The sequence below is a fragment of the Clytia hemisphaerica genome, unplaced genomic scaffold (assembly GCF_902728285.1).
Source record: "Clytia hemisphaerica strain Z4C2 unplaced genomic scaffold, Clytia hemisphaerica genome assembly, whole genome shotgun sequence".
Taxonomy (NCBI): domain Eukaryota; kingdom Metazoa; phylum Cnidaria; class Hydrozoa; order Leptothecata; family Clytiidae; genus Clytia; species Clytia hemisphaerica.
Window position 1 is genome coordinate 517,789 of NW_027103676.1, and position 17,985 is coordinate 535,773.

Here is a 17,985-nt window from a genome sequence, read left to right on the forward strand (position 1 = left end):
TTAAAGATGCTACATTACTGATCTCTTGATCAAAAAATAGTCATCAAATACGACAGAGATAGAACAACAGAAGTTCAGATGTTATCATAGCCTGGATATCCAGACCGTAAACTATTTCACCGTCTAGTTTTTTTTTATATTTTGTCTCTGGTTTACGGTCTGGTCCAAGTAACTCGTCTGCAGGGATATCTGTCCCTGCATATGCGAGTCTCCCTACACGTTTTTTTTATTAGAACACCTAAAATTTGGCTGAGCCTGGATGTGCTTATTTTTTTAGCAATTTTCAGCCTAAAATGTTCTTAAATGCGTTCTTAATTTTTCAGACTACTCTCAAATCGACAATATGATACAAAATAAAGAGCACTTAAATTTGGCAAAATTTGGACAATATTTGACTCTCGACTTTTGAAGATCTACCCCAAATTGGGTTAAAACTGCTTAAAAAGAGGAAACAATTGTAGTTTCTTGTCATTTTTTTTCCAAACTGAGGCTGGGCATGTTCTTAATTTTTCGACGAATTTCAGCCTATATGTTCTTATAAACTAGGTTCTAATAAAAAAAAAACGTGTAATTGGTCAGTACGCGCCCAGTCACTGAGCAGAATTTTCGCGGGGTTTTTGATATTTTCCGATGCGCGCGCATAATTTATGGAAAAAGCTGACCTTGCAAAAAAAGATAAACAAATGAAAATGAAAATGCAGGTTCATTTCTAAACAAAATGGCCGCTGGAAAGGAGCCTTTATAAATGTGGCTGATGTTTTGATGTAGCTTAAAGTAGTTTTGAAAGTTTTTTGAGTTTGTAAAAGAGGTTTTATAGTAAGTTATTTATGTGTGTCTGCCTGGGTTTACAAAGTTTTGATAGTCTGTCGACAAGGGTTCACTCACAGGCAGTATCAAACAAACTGCATCAGACTTTTTTAGTTGCACCAGACTCTAATATTTTAGAAACTTTTTATGTTGAGGTAAGAGTGTTTTTTTCTGAAATTTTGAGTCTGGATACCCAGGCTAATGTTATCATTCCAGCTGCAGCTTTCTTATACTATGCTATAATCATGGTCGAAATATGTTGAGATTTTTGGGTCGGATAATTCGATTTTAGATTTGGAGGGATTTAGTGGCTTCCAGTCAACAATTTGAAATTTTGGATTCTGTGATACTAAACTAAGGTCTTAAGAGTTAAGCTTATGTTAATACTCCAGAAATAAGCTAGAGAACTTTAATCAAGGGCAGTGTATCAATAAATTATTGTATTAACAAAAAGTTTTGAGCAAGGAGCAAGGAGTAAAAATAAGATTCCCAATGAATACTTCCCAATAAATATGAGAGGCTACTGTATTTTGATTAGGCGAAGAGGATCAAAAAAATAAAACAAAAACAGTCGATATATTAAGGTAATATTGAAAAAATGTTATATTAACAAGATGAACTACATGATAAACGTCGTTTAAATAATAAAAATTCAAAAATCGATTACATAGAATTCTTTAGGAATATGAACAGTGAAATATTGAAAATAAAATTAGTATGAATCTGCCGCAAAAAAAGCTACAGAAAAATTAAAAATAACTCCTTTAGAATTGTCACGCTCACTTAAAACAAAAATTACCGAAAAAAATTGGAAAGTCTCTGAAACCTTTGCCATATTGAACCAGTAACATAGACAATAATAGTGAGATAAGATGATCAAATCAAAATTCTCAAAATAGAAAATATTTCGGAGAGAGTATCGCCTATCTATAGATTTTGAAATTTTTTTTCAAAATAATAATTATCTATTCTACAAAAATCAAAATAACTACAATAACATGACTAGTAAAATAAAAGGATTCGAAAATAATTAGCTATATACTAAAATACGCCTATATTACAAATATATTAACCTAACTTTCCTAACACAAAATGCAAACATTTCTTGAAAATCAATTATCCATTTTATATCTAACTCCAGCTGAAACTTAACATTTTCATAGTACGTTCAAGCTCATTTGCAGCCGGGTTAAATAAATCTGAAAGGAGCAGGCTACAATAATGTTAAGCATAGTTAAAAGTTTTCCCTAAAGAAGAAAATTATATCTCTGAAGTGTGTTTTTACTGAAGAAATAAATTATTATTCAAGTCTGAAAAAAAATCAACGCAAAATGGCGAAAATACTCAAATTTTATGTACAAAATACGGCTTATATCATAATTTATCATAATGTACAAATGCTGAACAATTTACAAAAATGCTGCAAAATGTTCCATTGAGCAGTCAAAAAGTGTACAACGCGACCGACGACCGACGTATTAGATGAAACTGTACCAAAAGTACAAAAAATATGCAAGTAAAAATATCATATTTACTATACGGTAAAACAATCTAAAAATTTGTTTGGTGTATACGTATATAGACCCATCATTTCAATTAATAATAACAGTCTAAATTGTCAATGACATCCAAAATCAGACTGTCATGTATATTGAAAAAACTAAATATTTCCAAAAAATCAACAAATTCATTGCTTAAACTGATGTTCCACGTTGATATTCAGGAGGAGTTTCCTCTCCTTCTTCGATTGTTAAATTTTCAATTTGAAGGTTCTGGTAATTGTGGTAATCAAAATGAAAAGATCTCCTATCGTGCTCCCTTTCACTTGGTGAAGCAAGAGTGTGTCTTCGAATCCTATTCAAAACAGATACTTTCTGTAAAGTGTATTTAGTTGCAAGTGCATCACTTAAACGTGTTAGTTCAGTAGCTACTATGGATGCCTCTAATGTTAGAGGAGCTGATCTAGAACGTCTCCTGGGCATTATATCATTAACAGATAACTCTGATGAAGATTTGACCATGTCGTTTGTTGATTTATATTTCTCATCTTGTAATCGACCAGCAGCGCTTTTGCAAGGTTGTAAAGGCCGATGTGCATTCAAGATTTTATTGACCGGCTTCTCACTTGCCTCTTCACTGTCTTTGTTTATTGTAGCCATTTTTGTTTTGTTGGTATAATTCTCCTTTTTTCTCCTTCCCTGTTTGATATACCAGGGAATAGGAGAACCTTTTATACAATTTTTGCAATTTCTTGTTTTTATTTTTTTTGTTACATTTCTGAAAGTATAAAAAATAAAGGTGACAGCATAAGATGGGTTTTTCGACATTAAACCAGTTTCAGGCAGTCAGAAAATGAGAAAAATAGTATAAGATATAGGACAACCTCTGCTCAATAAAGTTTCACACTACACTAAGACATATAAGTTGGTCTAATGCTGACAACCCCTATACCTAATTCTGTCACCTTAGTAATAGGAATAATAAGAAGGTTCTTATGGAAAAACTTTTTCACACACACTTTTATTTTTGTGTATGTATTCTGCACAAGAAGGAGTCGGTACTAAAATCTCAGACATACTAAAGTACTAAAAGAGATTCAGAGAATTTTTTTCAGAGAAATCTATTTTCATACCACCACCCCATTTTAGAGAAGTGGTATTTTAGTACTAAAATTTTTGGGGACATTTTGACACAGATATAGACTACCTAATTTTAGTTTTCTCAGGATAAATTTTGTCTTCTCGGGAAGACCACCTTTTTAAAAAATTATGAATAATTCTGAAAAATAACCAAAAAAATTATGGAAATAACTAATTTTAGTTCCAATGTGCTTTTTAGTCTGGATATCTTCTTTTTGGTATTTTAGTATTTACAATCTCCCTTGAAATATATTGAGATTTTAGTGTATTTTAACGTTTTTCAGAATTTAAAGTTCGGGCGAGAATTGCTATTTTAGCACTTCCACTTTCTTCCATTGAATATTTTGATTTTAGAGGGGTTTGATGGCTTCTAGGCTATATTCCAAGCCTCATTCGAGCAAATTTGAGCTTTTAAATCCTGAGATCCTAAGCTCCTAAGTCTTAAGTCTCATGTTAAAACTCAGAGTTAAAACTCTACTTTCCAACTGTAGTTTAAGACGCTTAAAAATCAATTGTGGTGTTCAAAATTACACCGGGAACTCCCCTTTGTCTCAAATATTTCTTGTAGGATTGTAGTGGTGCTAAAAGGATTTTTTAGTTTTTTGGGTATACCACCATGTCACTAAAGAACTCTGAGATGTCTGAGATTTTAGTACTAACCACCCTGAAGATATTACAAAATCTTATTAGCTATTACTGTAGCTAATAAATTTATCTTTATTGGTTAGGCAATTACTTTTTTATTTTCTGGTTTACGGAATCGCCGACGTTTTTTTTGCAAAAATAAAATAAAAATAAAATTGAAATTGATAGAAATTTTATTTATTTTTGCACTTCCGATTCTGTTCAATCTGCCATGAAATGGATTTTTTTAGAAAACTTAATTTTATAAGAGCAGGAAAGGAAGATAAAAGGGTATAAAAACAGTTATCTCTTTTTCCCAATATGCTTCCTCCAATGGCGCTCAACACAATTTTCCAGCAGAAAAACTTTCTTTGATTTTCTGCTGTGTATGTAAGTTTCCTCAAAACACATTTTATTTTCTCCAATATAAAGTTTGAAAACAACAATTTTATTTTTATTTTTTTTCCATCCTCCGCTCCAAAAGATCATCTCCAAATGTCCGTAAACCAGAAAATAAAAAAGTACTTGCCTTAGTAACCAATAAACCAAAAATAACCAATCAGATAAGCATCTTGTAAAAACTCCATGGGACGGCAATTCGGCCACCATTTCACTGAACCTCTAAAGTCATTTGATTTGAGTTAATGAACAGCGTATTTTAAAATACACGATTTCTCTAGAAAAAGCTATACCTGTTATCTTTTTTCTTAAAGAATCAACAAACCATCAACATCGATAAAATTACACACATTTCCTCAGAAACAGAAAAATATCTGCTATTATGATTTTCTTGAATCCGTTCAGAAATTAACCAATCAGGTTAGGTATCGGAATTCCTATGGGAGTTCTTTTCTGAGATTTGTAAAATAGCTAAGTTGGCAAAAAAACTTTTCCCGGGGGTTTGAGGAATAAACAGAACTGTTATCATTTGTTTTTTTTAACCATCTATTTAAATTTGCACTCAAAAATACTTAAATAAATAAGTTAATAATGTTCAATATACTATTTGTATCTCTCAGAAAATAAACAGTTACAGAACGACATAGTTTATCATTTGAAATACCCCCGTGTTTGGACCATTCTATCGTGGGCGCAAAATAGGGCGGAAACTTAGTAGCACCCTCAGTGCAAGATAGACCTTTTTTCAAAGAGGCCACCCTGTTGAATAATTATGTAGTCCAGCAGAAAAACAATGATAAAACCATGCATAATTATTACAATATGCATGATACATTAATAGTGCATGGCTCTATCATTGTTTTTATGGCTGGACAACTGTCCATAATTATTCAACAGGACGTCCTCTTTGAAAAAAGGTCTATTGCCGCCTCATCTTTATTCACCCGCTCGAAAACGCGAGCTAATCATTTTTTTCACGCGCGCTCAAGGGGAAAAGGAAAGTGATCGATATTCTTTGGAGGAAAAACGTCAGAAACAAACCCAAAGACCAAAAGATGTATTTTGTTGTTGAGAATCAATCCTGTGAAAATGAAAAAATTTCTGCTAGGCATTTTTTTCGGAACGCTGAAAAACTATAATTTTGATCTTCCTTCTTAAAGCTAAAGAGGTTGCGAGATTTGGGCTAGCGAGGCAAAAATCGCTAAGAAACTGACGGTAAAATTGTAATCTTCAAAAATTGAAGTTCCAGCCTCACTATTATGTTAGTTATTCAAAAGTCCTTTGTATTCTCCCAAACGACTATCACTTAAGATGTTACGGTAGCTAAGGCGCGGGCGGGACTTAATGAACCAGTTTACCTACCTTGAGTTACCTTGAGCTTGTTTCGTAATATCTTTACGCATCCATCCTGTGAGGACCGATGTAAATTTTCATATTGATGATGCTGTTTGTTTCAGCTCGTCTCATCATAGTGTAGCCAGTCACGAGTGGCTCGTCGGGAACTGTAAGAAGATATTTATCCAGCTCAGTTTTGAATTTCAATTTCTTGCACCCAGTGAGATCCCTCAGACGTTTTGGCAGCGAGTTGAAAAGCCTTGGTCCTTGGACTTTAAAACTTGAGTATATGACTTTTTGCCAGGGCCCCCTTTTCACTAGTGGTATGTGATATTTTCTTCCTTGTCTGGGATTGGCATAGAACGTGATTGTCCCAGGATTTGGGACAAGCTTCTCAATAATACACCAAGTGTATATGATAATATATCTTTCACGCCTTCTCTGCAGTGAAAACAGTTTTAATGTTTGTAGTCTTTCCCAATAGCAATAGTTTTGGTTGTGTAGGTTTTTAATCCTCCTTGTGAATGATTTTTGGAGATCTTCGATCTGCTGGATCAGATTAACTTCATTGGGTGACCATAGTTGAGAACAGTTGTCGATGTGTGGTATGACTAAAGACTTCCAAAGAGTGAGCATGACATCATGTTCTCTTGAGCTGAATGTTCTCAGAATCCAACCAATGAGTATCTGTACTTTTTCTACAATGGTTAGAATATGTTGGTTGAATTTCGCATCGTCTGACATGGTAACACCAAGATCCCTTGTTGAAGATTTGGTTTGGATTATCTTTCCTTCACCTGTGAAATAACTGGTGGCTGGTCCGTTTCCATAATGGAGATGCTCGAACTTTTTTCCATTTAACATCATTTTGTTTATGGTCGACCATTGATATACATTGTTAAGGTCGTTTTGTAGGTGAAACTGGTCAATGATGTTTTGGATTCCTTTCTTTACTCGTGTGTCATCAGCAAAACTTGCAAGTTCTGCTTTGGTTGTCCCTTCATCAATGTCTGATATCATGATGATGAAGAATAATAATAATAATTTTTTCAAACACCTTGGTGAGATGGGACGTAAGTGATACTGGCCTGTAGTTGGCTGGCTCTCCTTGATCTCCACCCTTTGATATTGGTGTGATATGATTTCTTTTGTGAATCTCCTCTGTTACTCCATGGTTCAGACAGTTCCTCCAGAATATTGCGAGTGGCTTAGCAAGTTCTTCTTTGCAATTTTTCAGCAAAATCGCAGGAAATCCATCAGGACCGGGAGCAGAGTTTGGTGACAATGTTGAGATTGCTTCAATGAAATCTTTTTCGTCAAAGTCTATGTCTTTTAGCACGTTTGGACATATTGTTGGATGAGTGACGTCATTTTCCGATGGTACACTGAAAACCGATGTGTATTGGTCTTGGAGTATATTAGCAATACGGTCAGCATCATATATCAAAGAATTATTTTTGTCACGCAGTGGTCCAACTTTGGATTTTGATTTACTATGCTTTTTTGCATATGCATAAAAAAATTTAGGATTGTTTTTTATTGATTCTGTTGCCTTCCTTTCCTGGCTTTTCTTCTCTGATTCGTAGGATAGCTTTAGGTAGTTTAGTTTCAATGTCTATTAATTTTTGTTTGGATTTTGCATTTTTCATTGGGTTTGGAAATTTTCTAAAAATGTTTTTTCTTTTTCTGAATAAAATCTTTCGCTCGCGTGGTATCTTCTTAAATTTGTTAGTGTTTGGTTTTCGTTTTGGTACATATTCCTTAATTATGTCTATGATCCAGTCTGTGATTGTTGACAATTGGTCAGCTGTCGGTTGATCATGAAGGTCTGTCCACAATTTATCCTTCATTTTTTCCTTGATTGATACCCAGTTTATTGTTTTTGAATGAAAATTGTACTCATCAAATACATTACGCACAACAAAGGGATCCTCCTTTTGGAAACTTGAGTGTAAATCAAAGTGAATTTTAACATTGATCATTGAGTGATGGGATATGTAATCTGGTGATGGGGCTGATTCATAGAGGGTTATTTGTGAGCATTAAATCCAGTGTATTTCCTGCTTTGTGTGTGGCTCCTCTAATGTGTTGAATCAGATTATGGTCATTCATAAGAGTGAATATTTCACTAGTCATTCTTTGTTCCTCTGTGGATGCCCCAGGGTTTGAGCACTTGCTGTCCCAATTTGCGTGTGGCAGGTTAAAATCACCTGCTATGAAGATGTCTGGTGTTTTTCCTTCAGTTTTGTCTAGTTCTAATTTAATTAACTCTATAACTGGTTTGAATTGTTCATTCTTAGATGGATTCCCGTTTGATGAGTCGTCTGGCTGTCGGTATATTCCCCATATTTGGATATCCAATGTAGTCGAACTCAGACAGATGACTTCGATAACGCCATTTGAATGTGTAACGGTCTGTTTGAAGTGTGATGAAATATCTTCTCTCATGTATATAGCGACACCACCACTACATCTTCCTACAGTTTACCGTAAACCACCCGCATACCTTTTGAGCATGTTGTGGGCTGGTTACAAGGGTGTTTTAGAAATTTTCTTTAAACACATCTCAAACACGAGTTACTTTTAGCGCACGCGCCGGGTGTCGAATAATGGATTTATGAATAATGAAATTTTGCTAACATCAAATACTTTTGCAACACAACCATAAACTAGTTAATTCCTTTGCCTATTAAAACCTTTGAAAATCATTCCCTGCTGGTAGCCTTGAAAACCTCCTACAGGTAACATTACAGAGCTTCAAAAAGTTTAGCTAATACTGGCTGCTTTTTATAGAAAACACAAGATTTTTCCAATATTAATTCTCAAACAAAAGAAAAGAGTGTTTAGTTTACAGATGACATTAGACCAAATTACGAATCAGAAAATAAGTCATAAAAATGTGGTGTATCAATTAAAAAGAGAAGACATCATACTGACAGACAAACAAAAGACCATGGAGCTGTTCACTGTTTTTCATTCTTCATTTTCTTTTGGCCTGCCTGGACTTGGCCATTGCCTGCTTCTTGAATTTTTTTTAGAAAGTCGGCTCTAACTGTATTAGCCAATGATAATTTCGAGCTCATAGTATCCGACCATGGACAATAGTGTCTGGGGTCAGCCGGGTCAGCCAGCTTTTTTATATAATATACTACGAATAGGCCCGACTAAAAAATAATCTTAATGTTTTGATTCTTGTTTGTTTACAATTTCTTGCAATCTGATTGGATGATTGGATGGTTTTCAAAGGGCCTAGCTTCTTTCCTATCAAAAGAATTTGGAATTGCGGCTAAATAGTTTTCCTTGGTCACATAGCCTAAGATAATTTCTTCACAGTTTCTGCTTCAATATTTCTGTATGTAAAGCCACCAAATCAGAACAAGTGACAGCCGCAAGAAGCAGGAGTCAAGTCAAGTCGCATCGAAGAATTTGGACAAACTTTGCACTTTTCCTTCTTTAACTCAAATTCAAAATGCTTGGTGCCCTGAGACGTGGATTATTCTCAACTAGCAGACTCCCAGTCAACACAACCAGAAGATTTATGAGTGAAGATGCCAAAAAGGAAATGGTAAGTTATGTAAATAATCTTACCTCGCTCTCCTCTGTGAATGAATCTGCCTGGCTCTCAGCTTTTTTTTGTCGATGGTACTGCTAGAAATTTTATTGTGAAATAATTTTGGGAAATTGGGCAAATTCAGTGAGAAAATTCAGAGGAAGTGGGAGATTTTGAAAGAAATTTTTTGTATGATTAATTAACCCACTGGGAAACCTAAAATAACCATCAAAACAAACCCTTTTTGGAAATTCTAGAGAATGTCCAAAATTAATTCCACCAAATAATAGTACAATAACTAGTAAAAAAGCCACGTTGCCAGAACATTTTTGCTTTTAATTCACACCATAGTGGATTACATGCAAAGTTGATGGCAGCAAATTTTCTGTGTTCGGATTTGATTAGAAAGTATGCAAAACCTATGCTAAAAGATATATATAAAGTAGAATAAATATGAAACTTACATGTACAATTGACATTATACCACAAGTTGCTATTGGTCTAATGTTGACATCCGACATCTAATCTAACACCCTCCTTTAGAGATAGGAATAACAAGAAGGTAAGAATCGATGATTGAAAATAGATTTCTTTGCTTTGCTATCAGAGAAAAAAAATCTTTTTTCAATCAGTGATTCTGACATTCCTATTATTTCTATCCTACGATATTGACCCTGTAAGTGTCAATCTTCTTTTTCACACCCGACCTATTTGACGACCCTGCCAATTCCCTGGACAATCCAGGGATTTCTTGTAAATGTCCAGGGATTTTAACATTTATTTTGAAACTTAGTGCCCCGGACGCCCCGGACTTGGTGCGTTGTTTGCGCTACGCACGTAAAGATAGTGAAATATGCCTTACTGGCACTGTGATGTGCCGTACTGTCTATGTGGCGTGTTGTACCTGATCGTGCGGTACATTTAGATGGTTGTGCAGCGTGCCTCTACGGACGCGCGTGATGGTGCACAAGTTACATGTCCGGGGAAATATAGTTTTTTTTCGATCCTAGACATTTACCCCGGATTGTCCGGGGAATCAGCAGGGTCGTCCTATTTGCCAGGACATTTTTTCACACCACAACCTATTTAGCGCATGTCAGCATATGCCAACATAGGCAAAAGGTAGCGATTTTCACTTCATTTTCTGAATAATACAAGAAGTATCAGCCAAGGACTATAAAATTTTGAGTTGAACATTGTAGAATAGTTACTTTTCAACATCAAAGTTTGTAACTATTCATTCTTTTCATTTCAAACCATCTAATGCAAAATCTTTGTAGAAAATGATAAATTTCTGGCAAAAAGGTCGAGATTTCGCATGTCGTCATTTGCCGACATCGGCAGTTAATAGGTCAAGGTGCAACCTACTTAGAGGCCTTCCAATTATTATCAGCAGGAAAGAGTGTTATTAGATGACATTATACCAAATTACGATATCAGAATTATTGAGTGTTGCATATGCAATAGCCTATGGGAAGTGATAGAGCTTCTAGAGATTAGAATGTAGGTGTCTGAACCCTCTTGCGCTGTCTCAAAACTTATTTATGAAGTTTAAATAGCAGAGAAAAATAATGCAATTTAAAGTTTTATATTTATTTTTTTAGACTGTTCCACGTATGGTTGGATCCTTAGCAGTCATCTTTGCCGCTTTGTTAGGTACACCTATGCTTCTGATGGCCACCCGTGAACGCCCAACCGAAGGAAAGTAAATTTCGTCAATCAGCACAGTGCAATGTCATGTATAATATCATTATTTTTCAAGTGTCGACACAATTAAATTGTAAATTTTTAAAGCTGGTTTCAAGAAAGACCTAAAATTTAACAATTTTTTATCATAATTCCCTGATTTGAAGTGTTTTCACGAAATACCGGCTCCGATTTTGATACAAAACTAGTCATGTCTGATGACGGTGAAAATGGTCATTTTCCGGGATTCCCGAATTCGAAAAAAACACCTGAGTTTTTTGTATTTCATACCCCTGCTTTTTTAATCACCCGTGCTATTTCGTAGCATTTAAACTTCAATAAAAGGTTGTTTTTTTTTAGTCAAAGCACTTTTTACACATTTTTGGAAAGCTAAGGGGTAGGGGAATCAAAATAACTTGAGTGCCAATTTTATTTCTGACACTTTGGTGTGATTTTCGGACAAATATGACGGTCTCAGGCAAAAATTATAGGGTCAAAATTAATGAAAATTTTAGCGGAAATCTTTCATCAAAATTAAGATTAGAGATATATTGCGAGTATGGGTGATTTCTGTACCTAACTAGAGTATTTTTACAATAAAATAATATACAACAATGAAACACAAAACGCAAAAAAACTACAACATAATAAATTTTGCGGGAATGGGCTTTTCCAGAAAAAAAATTTAATATGAGGGATTCAGGATATAACATTTTTTTGAAATTTAACCTCCGGACACTGACTTTTGATCCCCCGGACAAGCATTAGTTGACCCTATGGACAATCAAAATTACCCCCAAACAGAGCATGTTTACCTCCCAGACAAGGCAAACTTTGTAGATTTTTCACTACCCCCGGACACTACATCCTGCAACCCCCACGTACGGACATTTTCTGGAAGAGCCTACTCTTAGGTTCCAAATAAACGGGGGGGGGGGGGGTTGGAAAAAATTTTCAAATTAAATAAACGGGGGGGCCTAATTACCGGGGGGTTGGAAAATGGACCTAAAAAGGGTCGAAATAGACTAAATTTAGGCTTTTTAGAGTAAGAAAGGAACTTTCCTTTTGGCAGCTGGGAATTTTTTCAAAAATTAATAAACCGGGGGGGTCCTAATAAAGGTCCGGGGGGTTGGAAAAAAATCGAAAAATTAACAAGCGGGGGGGGCGTTTATTTTGCACCTAAGAGTAATTAAATTTATATTTTTTTTATAAGCAACCGAGTAGCCCTGAGAATGGCCAAAAAATTTAGCAACCTAGCCCTGAAACTGAGCATGAACCGATATACCTTATTTGAACTAAAATTGATTTTAGCGTTTTTCGTGGTTTTTCGTCCAAATCGTGAAAATTTGAGCCCACGAAAATTAATTCCCGCGAAATACAATTTTTATCAATTTTATCGAAAATTTGAAAAATGAATGAAGGAAAATTAAAGAAATTTGTCCAAAAAAGGGCAAACCCGCAAAAATTCCAGAATGAAAAAAACCGCGAAATTTAAAACCCGTGAAATGCAATTTTTCGGGTATTTTTTTTCGACCGCGAAAATTGGTTCCGATGCAATAAGGTAGAAAGCAACCAAAAATACATAAAAAAAGAGGCATTGAAAAGTTTGAGAAGTATTTTGGACATAAAATGAGATAAAAGCCAAAAATTTTGAAGTTGCTAGACATTTTTGGCTCAAAATCCATAATAGCATAAGAAACTTTTCGCTGAATTCCGGAAAATCCTTAGCAGCTCCAGCCCTCTGATCCGAAAATTGGGGTTGCTTATAAAAGAATGTGTAAGTGTCCAGAAGGAAATTTAAAAAGGCTTCATCCGTGAAAATTATCACCATTACTTAATAAATTGTTCTTTTCTCACACGCAAAATTACATCCCATCAATCAAAGTGAAAAGAACAAAATTTTTGTGATACATAATCACACAATATTTTTTCAGGACACCCTATATATCTTCCACGCCCTGTGAATGTTTGTTTTCTGGCAGAGCCCAATCTACTTTCTAGATCCGTTTTTAGGATAAAACATCTGCGACGAACCACAAGATATTTTCGAGGAATCTTTTTTTCGTGAAAATTAAAAACAGGTTCTTCGTTTTTTGAACTTTTCTTTCATTTCTGTACGACAACACATTGATCAAGCTGAAGCTCGTACCCAGGTAAACAATCACATCTTCCGCCAATACAAGTCGAATATGTTGGACACGGACCACATTTATCTAGGAAATGAAAGTAATTTTAAAAAGTAAATATGCAATTGTATTGTATGTCTTATTTTCTATCCAACTATACACCCCTTCTCACAGACTCACTGGGAACCCCTCGTGGAACCCCACCCACTGGAAAAATTGTCCAAATTATCGTCCCCGGTGGAAAATTATCCTCCAAATTTTGTCTCCACTAAGAATAATCAAATAAGCCAATCCTCACTGCAAGATATAATGCTTTTCTTCCCATCCTTGAAAACAAAAGAATTGATATCCCCAGCCATAAAAAAAAACAGGGGAATATCAATCCCCATCGAGTTTCAGTCCGTTATTTTCATCCCCACTGTCTTATAACTTAAGGTTGGAAAGTAGAGTTTTAAAAGGAGACTTGAGCTTAGGATTTGAGGATAGCTGAGAATATAGCCTGGAAGCCATTATACCCCCTACCAAATCGAAATGTCTGGTTAGATAAAGTAGAAAGCCTGAAAAATGTCATTCTGGCCCGGACTTGAAATTCAGTAAAATGCACAGAAAAACCAACATATTCTGACCATGATTGCAGCCTCGAAAAAATTAACTCACTTTCCTTTTCGCATTTATAACCATTTCCAGTAAAGCCTGGAACACACTTGCACGTGCCATTGTGGTCGCAATACGCATGAATGTGGCAGTGAAAACAGCGATCCACTGAGGTGAAAAAGCAGACAAATATTATATGCGAAAAGGTCCTTTAAGTAGTAACCGCTATTGATCCCACCCAAATCTAGATGAAAAAGATCAAAGTGGTCCGCCGACCAATGACCCTAAAAAAATTATTATTAAATTATTGGCGAAACTGCAGGTCAAAATATTTTTTTTGAATGGCAACCGTACTTTTTAGGCACCATATATACTGTACAGTCAAATGACCAATTTAATTAGATTGGAAAATTGTGCAACGTTTTTTATTCCTTTTTTATTTCCCCTACGGTACTATCTTACGCCCTCTGGGGGAATTTCGTGTTCATTATAATAAATAAAATGTATATGCTAGAACTTTGATCAATCCAAAAAGGTAAAATGTTGTATGTGGTAAACTATGTTGATAATGATACAGGATTTGGGCTGTATTTTCTGTATGACAAGTTTTCTGTTTGGTCAGATATGAGAAATCGTAAGTATCTTAATTTATCATTACCTCGCAAACTTGTTGGGAATATAAGATGAAGACGCTAACCTGGTGAGATGCTTGATCTTTACAGTTGACGCTTTCTAATTTATTAGACGTTTTACTACCGTTTATTTTGGTCTGTATGTTTATTAGGCACCCGAGAGTAAGGATAAATTTTAGCGTGGATTTAATTTGGCGATTGGCCAAAATATAATTTTTGGCAGGGGTTTAATTTGGCGATAGATCAATTTCGTAAAATTTGACGGGGATTTAATTTGGCGAATTGGAAATTTTGTCACACTGAAATTGGTAAAAATTACTCAAAAATATACTAAAAAGATGTGATTTTTCATATAATTCTCTTTTTGTTAAATTTGGCGGGGATTTAATTTGGCGAATTGCCAAATTTGAAAATTTTGACGAGGATTTAATTCGGCGAATTTTGCCAAACTCCCCAAATTTAATCCCCACCAAAATTTATCCACTTATTCGATACGCTTCATTATTCGATAATATTTAAAGTCGCTGTCAACGAAAAACTTTCATAAACAGCGTGCCATACTATTTGTTATACGCATCATCATTCGATGAAAATTCCACTTGAAAATCGATTTAGAGAGCGTCAACTGTAATTTCCACGCAAATTCTTTCAAGCAGGGGATGGGGATTTCGGGTCTTGTGGTATCTAGCTTTTTAACTAGGCTTCTGCTCATCCCTAGCGAAAAAATTTTCTTATAGATATCTCTATAGGAAGTATATCTATATAGAGATAGATCTTTGGAAAATTTAGCAAAGGAACTTAAGAAGTTAAATAACTTGGAAGTACCTTGACAATGTGGTCCTGTATATTGTGGTCGACATTGACAATCATATGCACCACAAGAAGAAGAGGTTCTCAACTTCACACATTCACCATCATTCTCACATGGATTCGGATGACAAGGATTGGGGCATTCTGTAATGGAAATTGTATTTTCCTTTAGAATATTCTTGTTTGAAATATTGCAACAACTCTTATAGAGACTCTATACTATATTGCCCTGTATATTTCAAGGTTTAAAAAATCGCAGAAATATAATTCTCCTTGAATTACATGTTTGTTCAATTTAAGTATACAAAAATTTAAAAACAGGCCCGAAGATGTTTAGGTTGCAAAGACTTGAGAAGGCTGAAAAATGCCTATAAGGATGCTTAAATCTTAAGCAAAACTTTAGGTAAATTTTGAAAATCCGTAAAATCCAACCAAAAAGAAATATCTAAATACTTCTGTTAGACACGATAATTTTGTGAAGTAAACAAACACCTTTGTCTTGTGTATACCTCTACCATACCCCCTTCTCACAGACCCAATGAAAACCCTTCCCACTGGAAAAATTGGCCAAAATATCGTCCCCAGTAGAAGATTATACTCTCATTTTTGTCCCTGCTGAAAATAATCAAAGAAGCAAATCCCACTGCAAAGTATTGTGCTATTTTTGGTGTTTGGCTAGAAAACAATGGAATTCAAATCACCAGCCATAAAAAACATAGGAATATCAATCCCCATTGAGTTTCAGTCTGATACGCTGGGAACAAGTTAACTCTACAATACTACGACTCGAACGTTTAATTGTTGCTTTGTCCTTTTGGATCTTTCAAGATTTTGTCACATTGAAAAACCATATCAACTATAAATTCTATAGGTTCTTGAGTTAATTTTTTATTGTTCGGTGTACACTCTTTTTTAAGGCTTAAAATGAGATTTTGCTAAGTATTTTGAGCCTCGACCCAATTTTCACGTATGCTTATAAAAAAAGAGTAAGTGATAAATGTTTTTACCGATTATTTCTACCTCTAAAATATAGTATGAATAATTCCAACCAAGTATCTATCTACCTGTTGTAGTCTGCATGGTTGGTATTGGAGGCGAAGGATCGAGATGTACCGTCGGAGGGGGTTGTGGTGGAACTGTTATCAATAAGAAATATAAGTTAATTATCATTCTCAGTGACAATGTCAATTGCGTGAGTAAAAACTTGATAGCCAGAAGGTAATGCTTCTGCCAGTTCTTTTGATGTCTATTTTTGCTATTTTCACGAATTTTAGAGGTCATTCAATTGAATTCCAGCAAAAAAATTGTGAAAGATAATTATCAGGAAAGTACAAATTTCAAATTTAATTGGTATTAAAGTATGGCCGATGTAAGGGTATTGAACGATAAGGAGAAGACTCGGGTAAAAAACAAGGCATGTCCCAAATATATTTTGCGTGACGCGCACCGCTTCCAATTATTCCTTAACGTTCATATATAGCTCAAAAGAATCATATCAACGAGCGGATTTCGAAAAGTGCTGGGTCAAAAATTTGCATTAAGCCAATCTCAAGATATCGGGCAAAAATTGATTTTGACGTTATAAAATACATCGAAAAAACACGTCATAAGTAAGATTCAAATGACGTCATTATTGAAAAACACCGATAACTTCAATTTTATTAATGCAATCAACACAAAATTTTGACTGGAGTTGTAAATTAATGATTCTGAAATATTTGTTCAAAAATTTTCAAAAAATTTGAATGACGTCATTTGTTGTCGGGAAAAATTAAAATACGTCAAAAAATGCTGACGTCGTCATGAATTTTCAAATTTTTTTTCATGGAATATTTTAAAATCTTTAATTTACATCTCCAGTCAAAATTTTGCTTTGATCGTAGTAAGTTAATCGGAATTATCGCCTTTTTTCAATAATGACGTCATTTAAATTGTCTTTTTGACGTGTTTTTTCGATGTATTTTATAACGTCAAAATTAGTTTTTGGCCGATATCTTGAGATTGGCTTGATGTAAATTTTTGACCCAGCACTTTTCGAAATCCTCTCGTTGATACGATTCTTTTGAGCTATATATGAAAATTAATGAATAATGGGAAGCGGTGCGCGTCACGCAAAATATATTTGGGACATGCCTTGTTTCACCTGAGGAGACTAAAAAATCAAAAAACAATATTGAGTTTCAGGTAATACAGATATAAAAATTTGCCTTCACGACATGCTCTTGATGATTCATCAAAAATCCAGATATTATTTTGAGTATTATGAATTTGATGACAAACACATTTCCCATCTCCATTACAATATGAATCAGGAACATGTCCTGGTTCAGAACTCTTTGGACAATTACATTCTGAGAAGAAGAAAAAATTCCATTTGATTACACACCCCTGTGTCACAGACCCCCACTGGAAAATTAGAAACAAAAATTTCGTCTCCGGTGGGAAAATACCCTTGAATTTAAGCCTCGCCCCAGTCTCACAGCCTCGGTGGAACTTTTTACCTCGATGGGGATAAAAATTCCTAATGAAATCCCAATGGGGATAGAGATTCTATTGTTCCAAGGTTAAAAAATCCAATGGGGGTGGTTTTGGAGTGCAATTTTTAAACATTGAATTTCGAATGGGGATGAAATCAACGTAAATGTCCCAGTGGGGCTGAAAGGGTGTTCGGGTGTTTCCCCACTGGGGACGAAATCTTTGCCAAATTTTCAAGTGGGGCTGGGGTCCCAGCGGGTCAATGACACAGGGGGTGTTTTCAGGGATATTAATGATCTCCTAACAGT

At 34.9% G+C, this 17,985-nt stretch overlaps 2 protein-coding genes and 1 long non-coding RNA gene across 3 annotated transcripts; 1 reads left to right on the plus strand and 2 right to left on the minus strand.

Annotated features, from left to right (window-relative positions):
- Positions 1 to 5,864: 5,864 nt before the first annotated feature.
- On the minus strand, positions 5,865 to 6,824 carry LOC136803649 (uncharacterized). Its single transcript, XM_067060376.1, has one exon. It carries the CDS (start codon positions 6,822 to 6,824, stop codon positions 5,865 to 5,867), a length of 960 nt encoding a protein of 319 aa, XP_066916477.1.
- A 2,212-nt stretch (positions 6,825 to 9,036) lies between these two features.
- On the plus strand, positions 9,037 to 11,192 carry LOC136803620 (uncharacterized). The gene is made up of 2 exons (XR_010846166.1): positions 9,037 to 9,369; positions 10,959 to 11,192. It is a non-coding gene; the product is annotated as an uncharacterized lncRNA (long non-coding RNA).
- A 1,456-nt stretch (positions 11,193 to 12,648) lies between these two features.
- LOC136803653 (adhesive plaque matrix protein 2-like) lies at positions 12,649 to 16,334 on the minus strand. Its single transcript, XM_067060378.1, has 4 exons — positions 16,267 to 16,334; positions 15,218 to 15,346; positions 13,824 to 13,928; positions 12,649 to 13,253 (listed from the first exon to the last, which is right to left on the minus strand). The coding sequence occupies exons 1-4, from the start codon at positions 16,280 to 16,282 to the stop codon at positions 13,147 to 13,149; spliced, it is 357 nt and encodes a 118-aa protein (XP_066916479.1). The 5' UTR covers positions 16,283 to 16,334; the 3' UTR covers positions 12,649 to 13,146.
- Positions 16,335 to 17,985: the final 1,651 nt, after the last annotated feature.